The sequence below is a fragment of the Myodes glareolus genome, chromosome 2 (assembly GCF_982192425.1).
Source record: "Myodes glareolus chromosome 2, mMyoGla1.1, whole genome shotgun sequence".
Taxonomy (NCBI): domain Eukaryota; kingdom Metazoa; phylum Chordata; class Mammalia; order Rodentia; family Cricetidae; genus Myodes; species Myodes glareolus.
Window position 1 is genome coordinate 131,991,244 of NC_142027.1, and position 15,082 is coordinate 132,006,325.

The 15,082-nt window shown below is 51.7% G+C and overlaps 1 protein-coding gene across 4 annotated transcripts in view; it reads left to right on the forward strand.

Annotated features, from left to right (window-relative positions):
- Positions 1-15,082, forward strand: part of Acacb (acetyl-CoA carboxylase beta) — a 102,826-nt gene that overhangs the window by 79,326 nt on the left and 8,418 nt on the right. For all 4 annotated transcript variants that reach the window (XM_087903722.1, XM_087903724.1, XM_087903723.1 and 1 more), the window contains 10 exons: positions 1,385-1,540; positions 2,240-2,443; positions 3,431-3,586; positions 6,535-6,657; positions 7,232-7,501; positions 9,104-9,201; positions 10,279-10,399; positions 12,390-12,500; positions 13,761-13,904; positions 14,607-14,727. In XM_087903722.1, coding sequence (XP_087759848.1) covers positions 1,385-1,540; positions 2,240-2,443; positions 3,431-3,586; positions 6,535-6,657; positions 7,232-7,501; positions 9,104-9,201; positions 10,279-10,399; positions 12,390-12,500; positions 13,761-13,904; positions 14,607-14,727 — 1,504 coding nt within the window. The remainder of the gene's footprint in view (positions 1-1,384; positions 1,541-2,239; positions 2,444-3,430; positions 3,587-6,534; positions 6,658-7,231; positions 7,502-9,103; positions 9,202-10,278; positions 10,400-12,389; positions 12,501-13,760; positions 13,905-14,606; positions 14,728-15,082) is intronic.

Here is a 15,082-nt window from a genome sequence, read left to right on the forward strand (position 1 = left end):
TTCTCTTCCCCAAGCCCCCCCCCGGGCTGCTTGCTGGGGATCAGGAGGTGTGCTCAGCACACAGGACCCTGCTCTTGTAGGCATCCCAGCCAGTGGCGCCTCAGCCAGAGTCTTGTATTTTGTGATATGCTCTGTGTGAGAAGAGAACTGGATGGATGGAAAGATACTGATTTGTTCAGGAAATTGTTTGTGTTTGCTGATTGACCACCGACTGGTGATCACATTATAAGAATTCAAATACAGTTACAAACCATTTTAAAGTCAAGTGAGGGGTAGGGAAGATGGCTCAGTAGATGAAGCAGTCGCCACACAAGCCTGAAGAACGGGGTTCAGAGCCCAGAACCCGTATAAAAACCTAGACAATTGTGTCGGCTCCCAGTGATCCCAGCAGAGACTGGGAATTTCAGGGCAAGTAGGCTAGAGCAGCCAAATCAGTGGGAGACCATCTGTCGAGACATAGAGTTGAAGGCTAGAAACACAGCTCACACCTGCTTGTGACTTCAGCTCCAGGAGATCTGACACCCCTGGACTCTATGTGTACCTGCATTCAACACACATAATCCTCCCCCCCCCCCCCACACACATACACATGATTTAAAAAAATAAAACTGAAGAAAGTAGAGAGTGATGGAGGAAGACAATCAGCGTGAGCTTCAGGCCTCGATACACATGTGCTCCACACGCGCACACACACATGCACACACACAGACATACAGCATACCACCATACATACACAAAACACCTTTAAAAGATCATGTGAAAGCACCAAGAACTCTTCTGGGGAGGGGCCAGTCGACTGGTGACCTTTCTAGAGAGGATCCATCCCGAAATGAAAGGTGTATTGCTGGCGACCAGAGCCAGTGGGGGCCAACATCAGGACGTTTTACTTGTGACCCTGCGTGTGTGAACAAAGACCCATTCATGATGCCTTCCATTTCTTTACATGTCCATGACTGCATGTGTGCATGGGGCGGGGGATAATTAAAAAAAGTCAAATCTGCCACTGATGGATTTTAAAAAATTACATTCATACATGTATTTATTGGGGGCGGGAGCACCACCACGCGTGTTTAGAGGTCAGAGACAACTTGTGGGAGTCAGTTCTCTCCTCCTGTGGAGTTCTAGGGACCGAACTCAGCCCATCGGGCTTGGCAGCAAGCATCTTTTGCTGCTGAGCCATCTCCCAAGCGTTCCGATGCCGCAGCCCCAGATGTCAGAGCACCAGGGAGCGGAAGACAGAGGCTGAATATGACACACAGTCTCAGTCTCTTCTTCCCCTCACCTGGGCTCTGCATCTCAGCAGACACCCCAGGAGGGGGGAACAGGGCTCCCCGCCAGCTATGTGCAGACCCTGTGGCTGAGGCCGGCCTTCCTCCTTTGGCAGGAAGCCTCCTTCGAGTACCTGCAGAATGAAGGCGAGCGGCTGCTCCTGGAAGCCATGGACGAGCTGGAGGTGGCGTTCAACAACACCAGCGTGCGCACCGACTGCAACCACATCTTCCTCAACTTCGTGCCCACTGTCATCATGGATCCGCTCAAGGTTGTACCCTGGCACTCTGCCGGGCACCGCTGGCACTCTCCCGGGCTCTAGGTGCCCTTTCCTGAGGTTCATCATGCCACAATGCTTTGGGGTTGTGTGTTCTGGCCTTCCAGCCCCGAGTTTCAGGATGAGCCTGTGGGTAGCTGAATCAGGAGAGAACAAACCTGCCAGTCCATCTCGATGTCTGAGCTCGGACCACAGGAGCACCTAGAATTCCCGGCAGAGCTTATGTCCTCTCCAGGCTCTGCTGGGCAGGATGAGAGCCTAAGGCCTGAGGCTGGGGCATTGTGCGCAGGCCGGTTCTGCAGTAGGTAGACCCTGGCGATGCCAACTGAAGGACCAGAAAAGACCTCAGTATCTGTAGGGTCACAGAACCCATAAGCACCCATGCTAATGCCCTGGCCTGACTAGTTCCCACAGTCCAGAAGAAAACTGCCTGGGCCTGAGAGGCCCAGAAGATTGGGTGACACATGAAGATGAGTTCCGTGACTTGTCACCCTGTCACCGAGGATGTAGCTCAGTGGCAGAGCATCTGCCTGGAATACCTGAGGCTCTGGGTTCCATCCTCATTGGTTGTTGGCAGCTGATAGTTTGTGTCGGGTGCCAGGCTCCTTGCCTCCTGCATGCCTTGCTGTCCCCTGGCTCTCAGCATTGCCTTGGTATGTGGGGTAGGCTCTGATGGTGTGCGTTTCTCGGCAGATCGAGGAGTCGGTGCGAGCCATGGTCATGCGCTACGGCAGCCGGCTGTGGAAGCTCCGTGTGCTGCAGGCAGAGGTCAAGATCAACATCCGCCAGACCACCACAGGCAGCGCCATCCCCATCCGCCTGTTCATCACCAACGAGTCTGGCTACTACCTGGACATCAGCGTCTACAAAGAAGTGACCGACTCCAGATCCGGAAATGTAAGGGTTGCGAGTCAAAGGAGATGCAGCTATCTGGGCATCAAGTTGTGGGTTGAAGCCACCGCCATGGTCCTCACCTTGCTTTGTCATGGACCATGGCAGCCTCCAGTAGATAGCTCCAGGGTGTGATGGGCATCGTAGTTTCTGGTCTGTTCACCCTCCAAGGCAGGGCATGCAGCCCTATGGCAGACTCCATCCTGTGGCCATGCTGTAGGTGGAAAGAAGAATATGTGGCAATTACCATACAGAACACACACTGGTCTACCTAGAGATACATGCTTCCCCCAACCACCTTGCAGAAAGAGTTTTTAAAATGAACCCAAAACTATTTCACATGTATGTATATGTGTGTGTGTATCTGCATATATGAGTATACATGTACTTTTTATTTTGAAATAATGAGACTCAAAGCTCTCAAGTTGCAAAAAAAAAACGTACAGAACAAAATATTGACTGGGCTGTACCTCTCACTCAGCTTCTCACAAGGACACGTTTCAGTTGACTGTAGTACGCTACCCAAACTCTAAGTGGCACAGGTACAGTGTCAGTGGCCTGATTCCCCATGGTTCTTATCTGCCGCCAGCATCATACTGGAGCTCTGTCTCCTGCTCCCGCAGACCCTTCCCGCTCTGGCTGCCACATGGCAAAGCGCATACATTCTGCAGATCTGCACACGGCAAAGCGCATACGTTCTGCAGATCTGTACATGGCAAAGCGCATATGTTCTGCAGATCTGCACATGGCAAAGCACATACATTCTGCAGATCTGCACATGGCAAAGCGCATATGTTCTGCAGATCTGCACACGGCAAAGCGCATACATTCTGCAGATCTGCACATGGCAAAGCACATACGTTCTGCAGATCTGCCTCTCACTGAGCTTTTGTTGTGGACTCGGGTTGGGGTGGGACTCAAACCCAGGTCCCCGGGAGAGCAGCCAGTGCTCTTAACCTCCAGCCCCTCTCCGTTTCCTTTCTTTCCATCCAGATCATGTTCCACTCCTTCGGCAACAAGCAAGGAAGCCTGCACGGCATGCTCATCAACACACCCTATGTCACCAAAGATCTGCTCCAGGCCAAGCGATTCCAGGCGCAGTCCCTGGGGACCACCTATGTGTATGACTTCCCGGAGATGTTCAGACAGGCAAGTCCTGCGGGCTCAGATGGCACCACCCTCCAGGGTCCCTTTCCCTCCTTCCACCAGAATTCATCCCTTGTCCTAGGTTATGCTTCTGAGATTCCTTCTAGATGAAGTCTTCCTGGAGAAAAATAGTTAGTGCAGGAGCGACTTCATGGTACTTTCCCCAAAGTAAGCCTAACTCTGTCCTGCTGATAGGTGATACGCTGTAAATCTTTAGAAAACAAAGGGGGTTGGGGGGAAAAGAGAAAAGTAACTCAAAGTCTATGACCTGAGACAAATTGCTCAACATTTTAATATTTGCTTCTGGTTTGCTCATGTATTTTGCATGTGTTTGTGTGTGTGTATGTGTTGGTACATGTACACATGTGTGCATGTGTGTATAGAGCCCAGAGGTCAATGTCTGGTATCTTCTTTATTTGCTCTTGTCCCATTTTTTGAGTCATGCTCTCCCAGTTAACCCAGAGGTTGCTAATTTGGCCAGAGTGGCCAACTAGCGAGCCTTCAGAATCCTCTTCTCTCCATCCTCCCAGCTCTGGTTTTTCTTTGGATAAGAATTGAACTCTGGTCCTTGTGCATGTGAGGGCCCTGCTTTCCTGACTGAGCCATCACCTCCGGCCCCTGCTTCTCGTCTGTTTGTTCATTTATAAGTTAGCTGCTGCTTGCCGGGCCCCATTCTGAGGCTAAATGGGTCATGGAGAGAAGGCGGTACCTGTGTACATATGTACTTGTGTACATGTGTATATGTGTATATGTGTACACAATGTATATTTTGCTTTAAAGTAATTGGTCTCTCGATAATCAAGAAGTCATAAAAACAGTGCCAAAAAATTTGAACTGAACATGCCCCTGAGCCATTTCCTCAGTGACAACAGCATTAGTGTGTTCCATTTCCCCAGATCAGCATTTTGGTTTGTCACAGTGTGTTACCAAGGCAGGAAATTGATCCTGGTGCGGCTGATACTGGCTTTGAGCAATCCTTACCCTCATTCTTTGACAGTGCCTGGGGAGCTGGGTGCAGTGGCACCTGTTGTAGTCTCAGCTATTTGGGAGGCTGAGGCAGGGGCATCACTTGAGCATAGGAGTGGGAGGCTGGCCTGATAGCACAGCAAGACTCTGTCTTGGAATGAAGGGAGGGAAGTAGAGCGTTGTTAGGTTCTCCTGAGGGGTATCTGTGACTCCCCGACCAGCTCCAGGGGTCAGTGCACACACAGGCACAGCACTGGAAACAACCGGAAGTTCTCTGTTCATTCTTCGCTATGTGCGTGCGTACATCCCGAGTTTACTTGCCCATGGTACATGTTTTCGGGAGCCTACTGAAGCCAGAGGAGTTGGATCCACCTGAAACTGGAGTTCTGGGTAGTTGTGAGCTGCCCGGTGTGGGTCCTGGTCCTCTGCGAGAGCAGTAGAGCCCTCTGTAGCACTGAGCTATCTATCCAGTCCCAGGCTGAATCAATACTTTGGAAAGTATAACCTGGCTGGGGAAGGGGCTCAGTGGGTAAAGGGCTTGTCACGCAGGCGAGAAGGCCGCATTCAGACCCCAGAACCCACTTTAATAAGCCAGGCATGGTGTAAACACATGTAATCCTGAGCTCTGGAAGTCAGAGGCAGGGCAATCCCCGGAACTTCCTGGCAACCAATCTAGGTAATCAGTGAGATCCGGATTTAGTGTGAGGCTGTCCCAAAAAAGAGGTGGAAAGTGATTGAAAACAACACCCAACATCAACCTGTGACACACACACACACACACACACACACACACACACACACCACACACACACACACACACACACCACACCACACACACACATACACCACACACACACCACACACCACACACCACACACACACACACCACACATACCACACCACATACACACCACACACACCACACACCACACACACACCACACACCACACACACACACCACATACACACACACACACACCACACACACACACACACACACCACACATACCACACCACACACACGCCACACACACGCCACACACATACACCACACTATACACCACACCACACATACAGCACACCTACACACCACACCCCCCACATCACACACACACACACCACACACACGCCACACGCACACACTACACACACCACACACACACCATACAGACACACCCCAGACACCACATACACATAATGTAACACACACCACACACACACCCCTCCACACCACACACACACACGTACACACACACCACACCCACATACCCCACACATACCATGCACACACACCACACACACATACATACACCACACACACCCCATATACACACACCCCACACACATACATCACACACATACCACACACACACCATGTACACACATACACACACCACACACATGCACAAACCAACACACATATACACAGACACACATGCCACACACATATACACACCACACACAAATACACACATACCACACGCACACCCCCACATACACACACACACACACATACCACATACACTACACACAAATATTGGTACCTGTACCTACTTATACAGGTGTGTGTGCACACATGCACAAATATAAAAATGTAATAAAAATTACCTTCATCAAAACTGAACTCAGGTGGTTTAAAAGAATGTCTTTTCCCTCCTCCTCCTCCCTCCTCATTATTATTATTACTAGGATAATAATAATAGGTATGTGTGTGTGAATATGTGTGTGTTCATGATTTAAAAAGAGGGTGAGAACAGACGAGAAAGAGACCTGGTCAGTCGTCCTCATTAACTTAGACCATGAAGCCCAATAGGGACAAGTTCAACAGAACCGCCATATACGGGCTGCCCATGCATGCACCAGCATTACCAGGGCATAAATTCCATTTTCATTTTTGAGGACAGGGCAGTTTTACCCAGTGTTATCCCCAACTGGGAAGGGCAGTACTTCTCTCCCCATGACTCCAAGCTTTTCCTCTTCTCCAGGCTCTCTTTAAACTGTGGGGCTCCCCAGAGAAGTACCCCAAAGATATCCTGACGTACACGGAGCTGGTGTTGGACTCCCAGGGACAGCTAGTGGAGATGAACCGGCTTCCTGGTGGGAATGAGGTAGGAGGTGGGCATGAGGTGGGAGGTGGGCACGGGGTGGGAGGTGGGCATGGGGTCGGAGGTGGGCATGGGGTGGGTATGAGGTGGGAGGTGGGCATGGGGTCGGAGGTGGGCATGAGGTGGGAGGTGGGCATGGGGTCGGAGGTGGGCACGGGGTCAGGAGGTGGGCATGGGGTCGGAGGTGGGCATGGGGTGGGTATGAGGTGGGAGGTGGGCATGGGGTCAGAGGTGGACATGGGGTCGGAGGTGGGCATGAGGTGGGAGGTGGGCATGGGGTCAGAGGTGGGCATGAGGTGGGAAGTGGGCATGGGGTCGGAGGTGGGCATGAGGTGGGAGGTGGGCACGGGGTCAGAGGTGGGCACGGGGTCAGGAGGTGGGCATGGGGTGGGAGGTGGGCATGGGGTCAGGAGGTGGGCATGAGGTGGGAGGTGGGCACTAGGTAGGCACGAGGTGGGTACCAGGTGGGAGGTGGTCATAAGGTAGGACCTGGGCAGAACCCAGCTTGGGTCATCTTGCTTCGGATGTCACCTGGAAGAACCAAAGTCATTTTGCTTAGCACGCATCTCTTTCCCAGGTGGGGATGGTGGCCTTCAAAATGAGGTTTAAGACCCCGGAGTATCCAGAAGGACGGGACGTCATTGTCATCAGCAATGACATCACCTTCCAAATCGGCTCTTTTGGCATAGAGGAGGACTTCCTGTATCTGCGGGCATCTGAGATGGCCCGGGCAGAGGGCATCCCCAAAATCTACTTGGCTGCCAACAGTGGGGCCCGTATGGGCCTGGCCGAGGAGGTCAAGCAGATATTCCAAGTGGCTTGGGTGGACCCGGAGGACCCCCACAAAGTACGTCATGGGGGGGGTATGACATGATGGCGCTTACCTAGAAGAGACGCAGCACCCCTCATCCGAAGTCCCACATCAGAAATGCTTCCAGGCCCAAAGCTTAAGTGTCAGCATGATGTCCTACATGGAAGGTCCGCCCCGCCCTCCCTCACTGAGTCACAGCCACGGCGCAGGGGCCTGAAGAAGCTGAGTGTGAGCTGTCTGTGATATAGTTGAATGCTGTGTTTAGATCTGGTGCCCAGTCCCAAGAGATTTCATTTTTATACGCAAATATGCCAGCCTGAAAAAAAAAATTCAAAATCCAACTTGTTTCTAGCCCCATGCATTTCAGGTAAGAGGCACACAGCCTGCATTGCATTGGAGGGGTGTTGATGGCGCCTGCAGAACTGTGGGAAGGAGCGCCATGTGCAGTTCCCACTTAGTGAGCCAGCACGGGGCCGCGTAACCTGTCCTCCACTCGGGAGGCTCAGGTGGGAGGAGAGAGAGAGTTCAGGATCTGCCTGGCCTATGTGGGGAGACCTTGTCTCAGAAAAAGAAAAAGAAGCAAAATAAATGCTTTGGTGCATAGTGATTAGCAGAAATGGCCAAAGACACCCCCTAGGGGCATGATAAATGGAACATGTAGACATGTAGGTGACATGTGCCAGGTTCTAAATCCATATGTACCCAGAATGCAAAGCGAATAATATCTCACACCCAGGCTTTAGACTGTGTATGTGTGCATGTGTGTGTGTGTGTGTGTATGTGTGTGTACATGCCTGTAGAGGTGAGGCCAGCCTCAGGTGTCACCCTTCACCTTCTTTATGAGACAGGTTCTCTCATTGACTTGCAATCCCTCAGGTCTTCTGGGCTAGCTGGCAAGGAAGCTTCCACGGACCCGCCTGCCTACACCTCTTACCTCCCCAAAGCTGGGGTTGTAGGCACATGCCACTAATGGAAGACAGTGGGGTGATCGCTTTCTCATGGAATATATTCTCCAGATAGTGATGCCATTTCCCTAAAGGAGACAAAAGCCACTCTGGGAGTCAAAAATTATTATTATTATTTTTTTTTACTACATCTTTAGCCCATCCATAGTCCAAACATCTAAAATTCAAAATGGCCTGTAATCTGAAACCCTTTGGTCACTAACCTCATCCCTAAAGTAACAAATTCTCTCCACGGCTCAGCTCACGGGATGGGTCACAGTGACACCAAATCATGACAGTATGTTACAGGGTCACCTTTAGCCCAGAGGTGCCTACAAAACATGAATGGGTCTCACGTCTAGATGTGGGTTCCATTCCTAAGGTGTCTCATGAGGTAGAAGCAGATCTTCCAAAGCTCAGACATAGCGAAACACTTCTGCTCCCTATCATTTGGGCTGTTCGACCTGTACACATGAACACACATGTGCACACACGAGTGCACACACATTCCCTCCACAGTGTGTAACCAGGCAGAGCCTGAGGCTGTGTGTGGGGAAGAGAGATGAGAGAAAGCGGTCACATGGTTTACAGGTGTGAGCCTGAGGCGGGCGGCTGTGCAGTCGAGCTTCCAGCAGCCATCCTGGGCGGGAGTCCACAGAACTGGCTTCCCTGTCTCACTGAGTGTGTTTTTAAGGGATTTAGATACCTGTACCTGACACCCCAAGACTACACCCAGATCAGCGCCCAGAACTCCGTGCACTGCAAGCACATTGAGGATGGAGGTGAATCCAGGTAAACACCACACCGGCTGGCAAGCCCTCGTGCAACCGCAGTTCAGCCCAGCTGCCTGGAAGGGGTGCATCTCTAGGCTTGTGGGTGGTGGAGCCCTGAGCTTCCATGTGAGGGGCTGGAGACTTAACCATTTGGGACAATCTCCAGATGACTCATCCTGGTTATCCCCAAATGATTCACTCCTCCCTCCCTTGTTCCTTCCCTCTGTCCCTCCGTCCCTCCGCCCCCTCCCTCCTCTTTCCTTTTCTCGGCTGAGCCTCACACACACTAGGCAGGTGCTCTGCCCTTGCGCCATACTTTCGGTGGTTTGTCCTTTACTTGAGATAGCAGTGCTCAGGCAGGGAACAGTGAACTAAGTTCTCATGAAGTCTCGGGGATGAGAGTTCACAGTTTGTGACCTAGTTATCCCAAGGATTCAGTGGCCATCTGGGTGCCTGAGACTGTCAGAGGTTCCCAGCTGTGGCATCAAACAAGCTGGCGGTCTCTAGGTGACCTTCTGGGTGACCTTCTGGAATGTGAATTTCATGAGAAACATTTTTTAAAGCTTTATTTACTTACTGTATCTGCAGTGTTCTGGTATCCCTGCAGGTCAGAAGAGGACACCAGATCTTATTACAGATGGCTGTGAGCCACCATGTGGTTGTTGGGAATTGAACTCAGGACCTCTGGAAGGGCAGCCATATATCCAGCCCCAAGAAACTTTTTTTTTTAATTCCATAATGAAATAAGTTTGGGCAATACTCAGTTAACTGTATCCGTCAGAATATCTTCCTCCGAGCCTGCTGGTGTCTCACCTTTTCAGGTCACATGACTGTCTTTCCCTCATAGTCCCTGGTGTCCCCACAGACCAGAGGCTAAGCTAGTTTTCTGTGGGATGTGAGGTAAGGTGGCACCTCACTAAGAGTCTCAACCTCGATCTTTTGGAAGATTGGTGCCCCAGGGTCCTAAGCCCCTGTCTTCGCTTTGCCTCTGACTGTTCTGTGTTCCAGCAAACACTTTGTCTTCGCTCATCCCTCCTGCCCCACATCTGCGGGGAGTTTCTGGAGCCTTGGCTTTAGCCGTATTTGGTCCTTGCAGATACGTCATTGTGGACATCATAGGGAAGAGTGGCAGCCTAGGCGTGGAGAACCTGAGGGGCTCAGGCATGATCGCAGGAGAGGCCTCCCTGGCTTACGAAGAAATTGTCACCATCAGCATGGTGCGTTCCCTTCTGGTCTCTTCCTTCTCATTTTCTTCCCTGTTTTTGTGTGTTCCTCTGTGTGTGTGTGTGTGTGTGTGTGTGTGTGTGTGTATACACGTGAGTGCATGTACACATAGAGGTCAGAGGTCAACATCAGGCACCTTCTCCAATTACTTTTCACATTTTGGGGAACAGAGAGTCTCACTGAACCTGAAGCTTGCTGGTTTGGCTGTGACTGACCAATTTGGCTGGCAAGCCCCAGGGACCCTCCTGCCTCTGTTCCCCAGCACTGAGGCTATGGGCGCACACGGCCATGACTGAGTTTTCATGGGTGCTAGGAGTCTGAACTCATGTCCTTCTGGTTGTTCGGCAAGCACTTTGCTGACTGAGCCATCTCCTCAGGCCCTCCCCGCTCTTTCCTGAGACTTGATCTTACTGTCTAGCCCATGCTGGCCTCGAGCTTGAAGTCCTTGCTGTCTAAGCTTCTTGAGTGCTGGCTGCAGCCACACCTGGCCTTCCCTGCTCTGTGTGTGACTATAGTTGGTCAGTACAGCAGCACCTGGAGCTCGTTAGCGTCACAGAGCCCAGTCTGGTCTCAGCCTAAACAGCTATGTCAGAACTCTTTCTCTGAATCCCTGAAATCTTAGCACTTAGGAGGCCGAGGCAGGAGAATCACTGTGAGTGCAAGTCAGTCTGGTCTATGTAGCAAGTTCTGGGCTAGCCAAGGCTACATAATGGGACCATGTCTCAGAACCAGACAAACACAAAATTAAATTAAAAACAGGGGCCCATCGAGAGGGTTCGGGGCAAAGGTGGTTGTCACCCCATTTGACTACGTGGTTCAGTCTGTGAAATCACATGACAACGGGAGAGAACTGAGTCGCTCTCGCGGTCCTCTGACCGCCACATGCGTGCTGTGACAAGCACACTCACAAATACATACATATGCACACAAAATAAATAAATGCAAATTTTTAAATAAAAAATAAAGGTGTTACGTGTTCGACAGTTTTATATGACAGGTCATCCCATCCCCATGACCTTCCCAATCCTGTGTTGTTACAGGCGGTGACAGAACTCTTCAGCGAGAACCTGTCACTCAGGGCCGGTCTTCACATGCTGCCCCAGGATCTAATCAAAGCTCATAAACACAGCAGGAAGGGAAGGGGAGGTGGCCATGTACCCCTGCAATCCCAGCGCTTGGGAGGCCAAGGGAGGGGGAGCTGGAGTTTGAGGCCAGCCTGGGCTACATAACAAAAGCCTGTTTCAGAGACCCAGGAAATCGTGGCCCGTGGTATTGACTCGGCGCAGATTTTCCTCAGGGGTCAAGCAGTTCCTACGCATTCTCAAGGCCTTTGCAGATGGCTCAGCACCAGCAGGGCCAGTGTGTGCCGCTGGCCTTCCCGATGCTCTTCTGATTGACTTCCTTCCTTCATATAAAAGTCCCATGGTTTACTTTGGGACACTCGGCTTCTAAAGAGAAAGTGTTGGGCTGGAGAGATGGTTCAGCTGTTAAAGGCTAGGCTCACAACCAAAAATATAAGAAAAAAAAAAAGGTTAATTTGTACTCAGAGTTTCAGAGGTCCACATGGACTCTTGGCCTTGGTGCTTTGAACCTCTTGTGGGAACCTCTTGTGGCAGAGCAGATAGAGGAAGCTGCTGGCTGGGTCTTATAGGTCTCATGTGACAAGCCTCCAATCTCCTAGGGACCCCTACAGGGCTCCCTCTTAGAGTGTCCACCACCTTTAGCTGGGCCTCTGAGGAGTGTTTAAGGTGCTGGGTCTCTGAGGAGTGTTTAAGGTGCAGATAATAGCAGAAGTTAAGCTTGGACAGGTGCTGGGAGAAAGCCAGGCTCCAGCCAGCTGTGGCGCACACCTGTAATCCCAGTACCTGGGAGGCAGAGGCAGGCAGATCATCTTTTAGAGAGTTCTAGGCTGGTTGTGGCTATACAGAGAGAAACCACTCTCCGTGGGGGTGAGCGCACCAGCCTCTGGTCTTGTCTCCACAGGTGACCTGCCGTGCCCTCGGAATTGGGGCCTACTTGGTGAGGCTTGGCCAGCGGGTGATCCAGGTGGAAAACTCCCACATCATCCTCACTGGAGCCAGCGCTCTCAACAAGGTACCGCAGCAGCAGCAGCGGGGGGTGGGGGTGGGGGCAGGGGTGGGGAGGGTTGGAGCAGTCAGACCTCACGTGGCCCGCTGTCTTTGCCAGCTATTATTGCTGACTTTTGCTGTGAAGAGACGCCATGACCATGGCAACTCTTATAAAGGAAAACATTTAATTGGCTTACACTGCAAAGGGTTAGTCCATTATCACAATGGTGGGAAGCATGGCAGCATGCAGGCAGATGCGGTGCCAGAAGGGAGCTTAGAGTTCTGCATCTGGACGAGCTGGCAGTAGGGACAAACTTAAGCATCTGAAACCTCAAAGCAAACCGCCCCCCCCATGACAGGCTTCCTCCAGCAAGGTCACACCTCCTGCTGTCACCCCCTGTGAGTCTGGGGAGCATTTTCATTCACACCGCCACACCAGCTATTGTGGGTTCACAATACAAACCAGTTTCTGACCTTTGATCCCAGCACTTGGGAGGCAGAGGCAGACAGATCTCTGTGAGTTGGAGGCCAGTCTGGTCTACAAAGCGAGTTCCGAGACAGCCAGAACTGTTACACAGAGAGACCCTGTCTTGAAAAGACAACAACCAAAACCCAGTTCCCTTCCTGAAGCAAGTGCTATATTTTTTTTCAGTTTGCAGTTTTCCCATCCCCTTGTGACCCCTGCTCCTGGAATTAGCTCTCCAGCTTACATTAAAAATATTATTAAAGATGCGCCATACTTTGCAGGATACCAAGAAAGGCCCCGTTCGCACAATTTTGCTTCTTCTACATTTTGGGAGAACTCTTACGTTTCGGCTTGCCTGTGGCTAAGTCCGACCCATGAGTGTGCAAACCAAGAGCCTGCTTGTTTTAGTGTAGTACAGGATTTCCCACGTGGCCCTGGAGTCTCCATGTTGAATGTCCACTCAGAGCCCCCTGGGGAGTTCCATGTGTGGCTTTGCATCAGCAGTGCCTGCGTGGACTATTTGACCCCTAGGCCCAGCGGCAGACCTGCTCCTGAAGAAGGAACCCTTTACGTCCAAATGGGCATTGGTGATTCCCTAATTGGGCTGCATATTAGAGTTTCCCAGAAATCTTAAGGACATAGGGAGCAACAATGCCTGGTGCTCCCCCTGGTGCTCCCCCGGAAGACCCTGAAGGGATCGGTCTGGGTACAGCCTGGGTGGCAGGTGTTTCAGAAGCTCCCAGGTCATTCTGACAGGCAGCCAGAGCAGAAGACCCAGCAAGATGGCGCGTCCTTGCTAACTGTGCTGTGTCAACTCAGGTCCTGGGAAGAGAGGTCTACACATCCAACAACCAGCTGGGGGGTGTGCAGATCATGCACAACAACGGGGTCTCCCACGTCACTGTGCCAGATGACTTCGAGGGAGTCTGTACCATTCTGGAATGGCTGTCATATATACCGAAGGTGCGCTGTTCCCTGGCAGCCTGGAGCCTGGGAGCCTATGGGATTAGGTTCCTGGCGGTAGGGAGGGTGGGGAAAAGAGCACCATCTACTCTCCTCTCTGATACCCAGCCCTGACCTTTGCTTTTGGGGAGACTCTGATGTGCTGTAGGATGCAGGGATGCTGTCTACTGATCCTTTAGAAAAGGGTGACATTGGACCACAACGGGCCTCATAGCTCATGGTCAGCCTGGATCCATTCCTGGCTTCAGGAGCACTGTAATCCTGGACCAGCCTCCCAATCCTTCTGACCTTTATCTTTTTCCTTTCTGGGGTTGTGTTACCATGGCGATGAGGGGGACTGATGCCCACGGCTCAGCTCTCTGCAGATGCTCCCCAGGGCTCCTCTGGACTGGACTGATTAGCTATCGGTCGTCCGAACAGGACCGCTCTAACTAGATCTTGACTAGCAGATATTTGTGCCTCGGTTTCTTCAATCGCCCAGCTGAGAGAATGCTGGTCCTGGGTGACTCCCGGACCCTGTCTGAGCTCTAAAAGGTCTCAGGAGAATGCAGACAGAAGTTGCCAATCATTTTACAGCTGGAGCCGTGGCTTGAGGGCTGCACAGCATGCGCACAGTCGGAGGGGAGAGCACCCAGGTGTGTGGTGGTCCTCACTGCCGTGCCCCAGGGACTGAATGAAATGGCTCTGGCTGTTTTTTTCTAGGACAATCGCAGCCCAGTCCCCATCATCACTCCTATTGACCCCATCGACAGGGAAATTGAATTCATCCCATCCAAAGCTCCCTATGACCCCAGGTGGCTGCTTGCAGGGAGGCCTCACCCAAGTAAGTTGTAAAGTGTTTTTTAGAGACTCCAGATTTGGGGATTTTTTTTTCCTGGGTCTACTGTTAAGGGCCATTTTGGTGGAAGCATTTATGTCTGTCCATATCTACCAGGGTGGGTGCATGTGAGCCCAAAGGAGGGGATGAACCAACAAGGGTTGGAAACGGCTCCGGTTTCTGGAGCCAGGGGCTAGGGTTCAGCACTGGCCAGGGCCTCCCTCCTTCCTCTCTTACCCTCTGGCTAGACCCTCACAGAGGCGGCTGGCTTCTTGCACACACACATACACGAGCACACTCATGCACCCATACTTCCTCCTTCTCCTAGGAACACCTCTGTCTCCTGGGGTGTGCTCAGCTC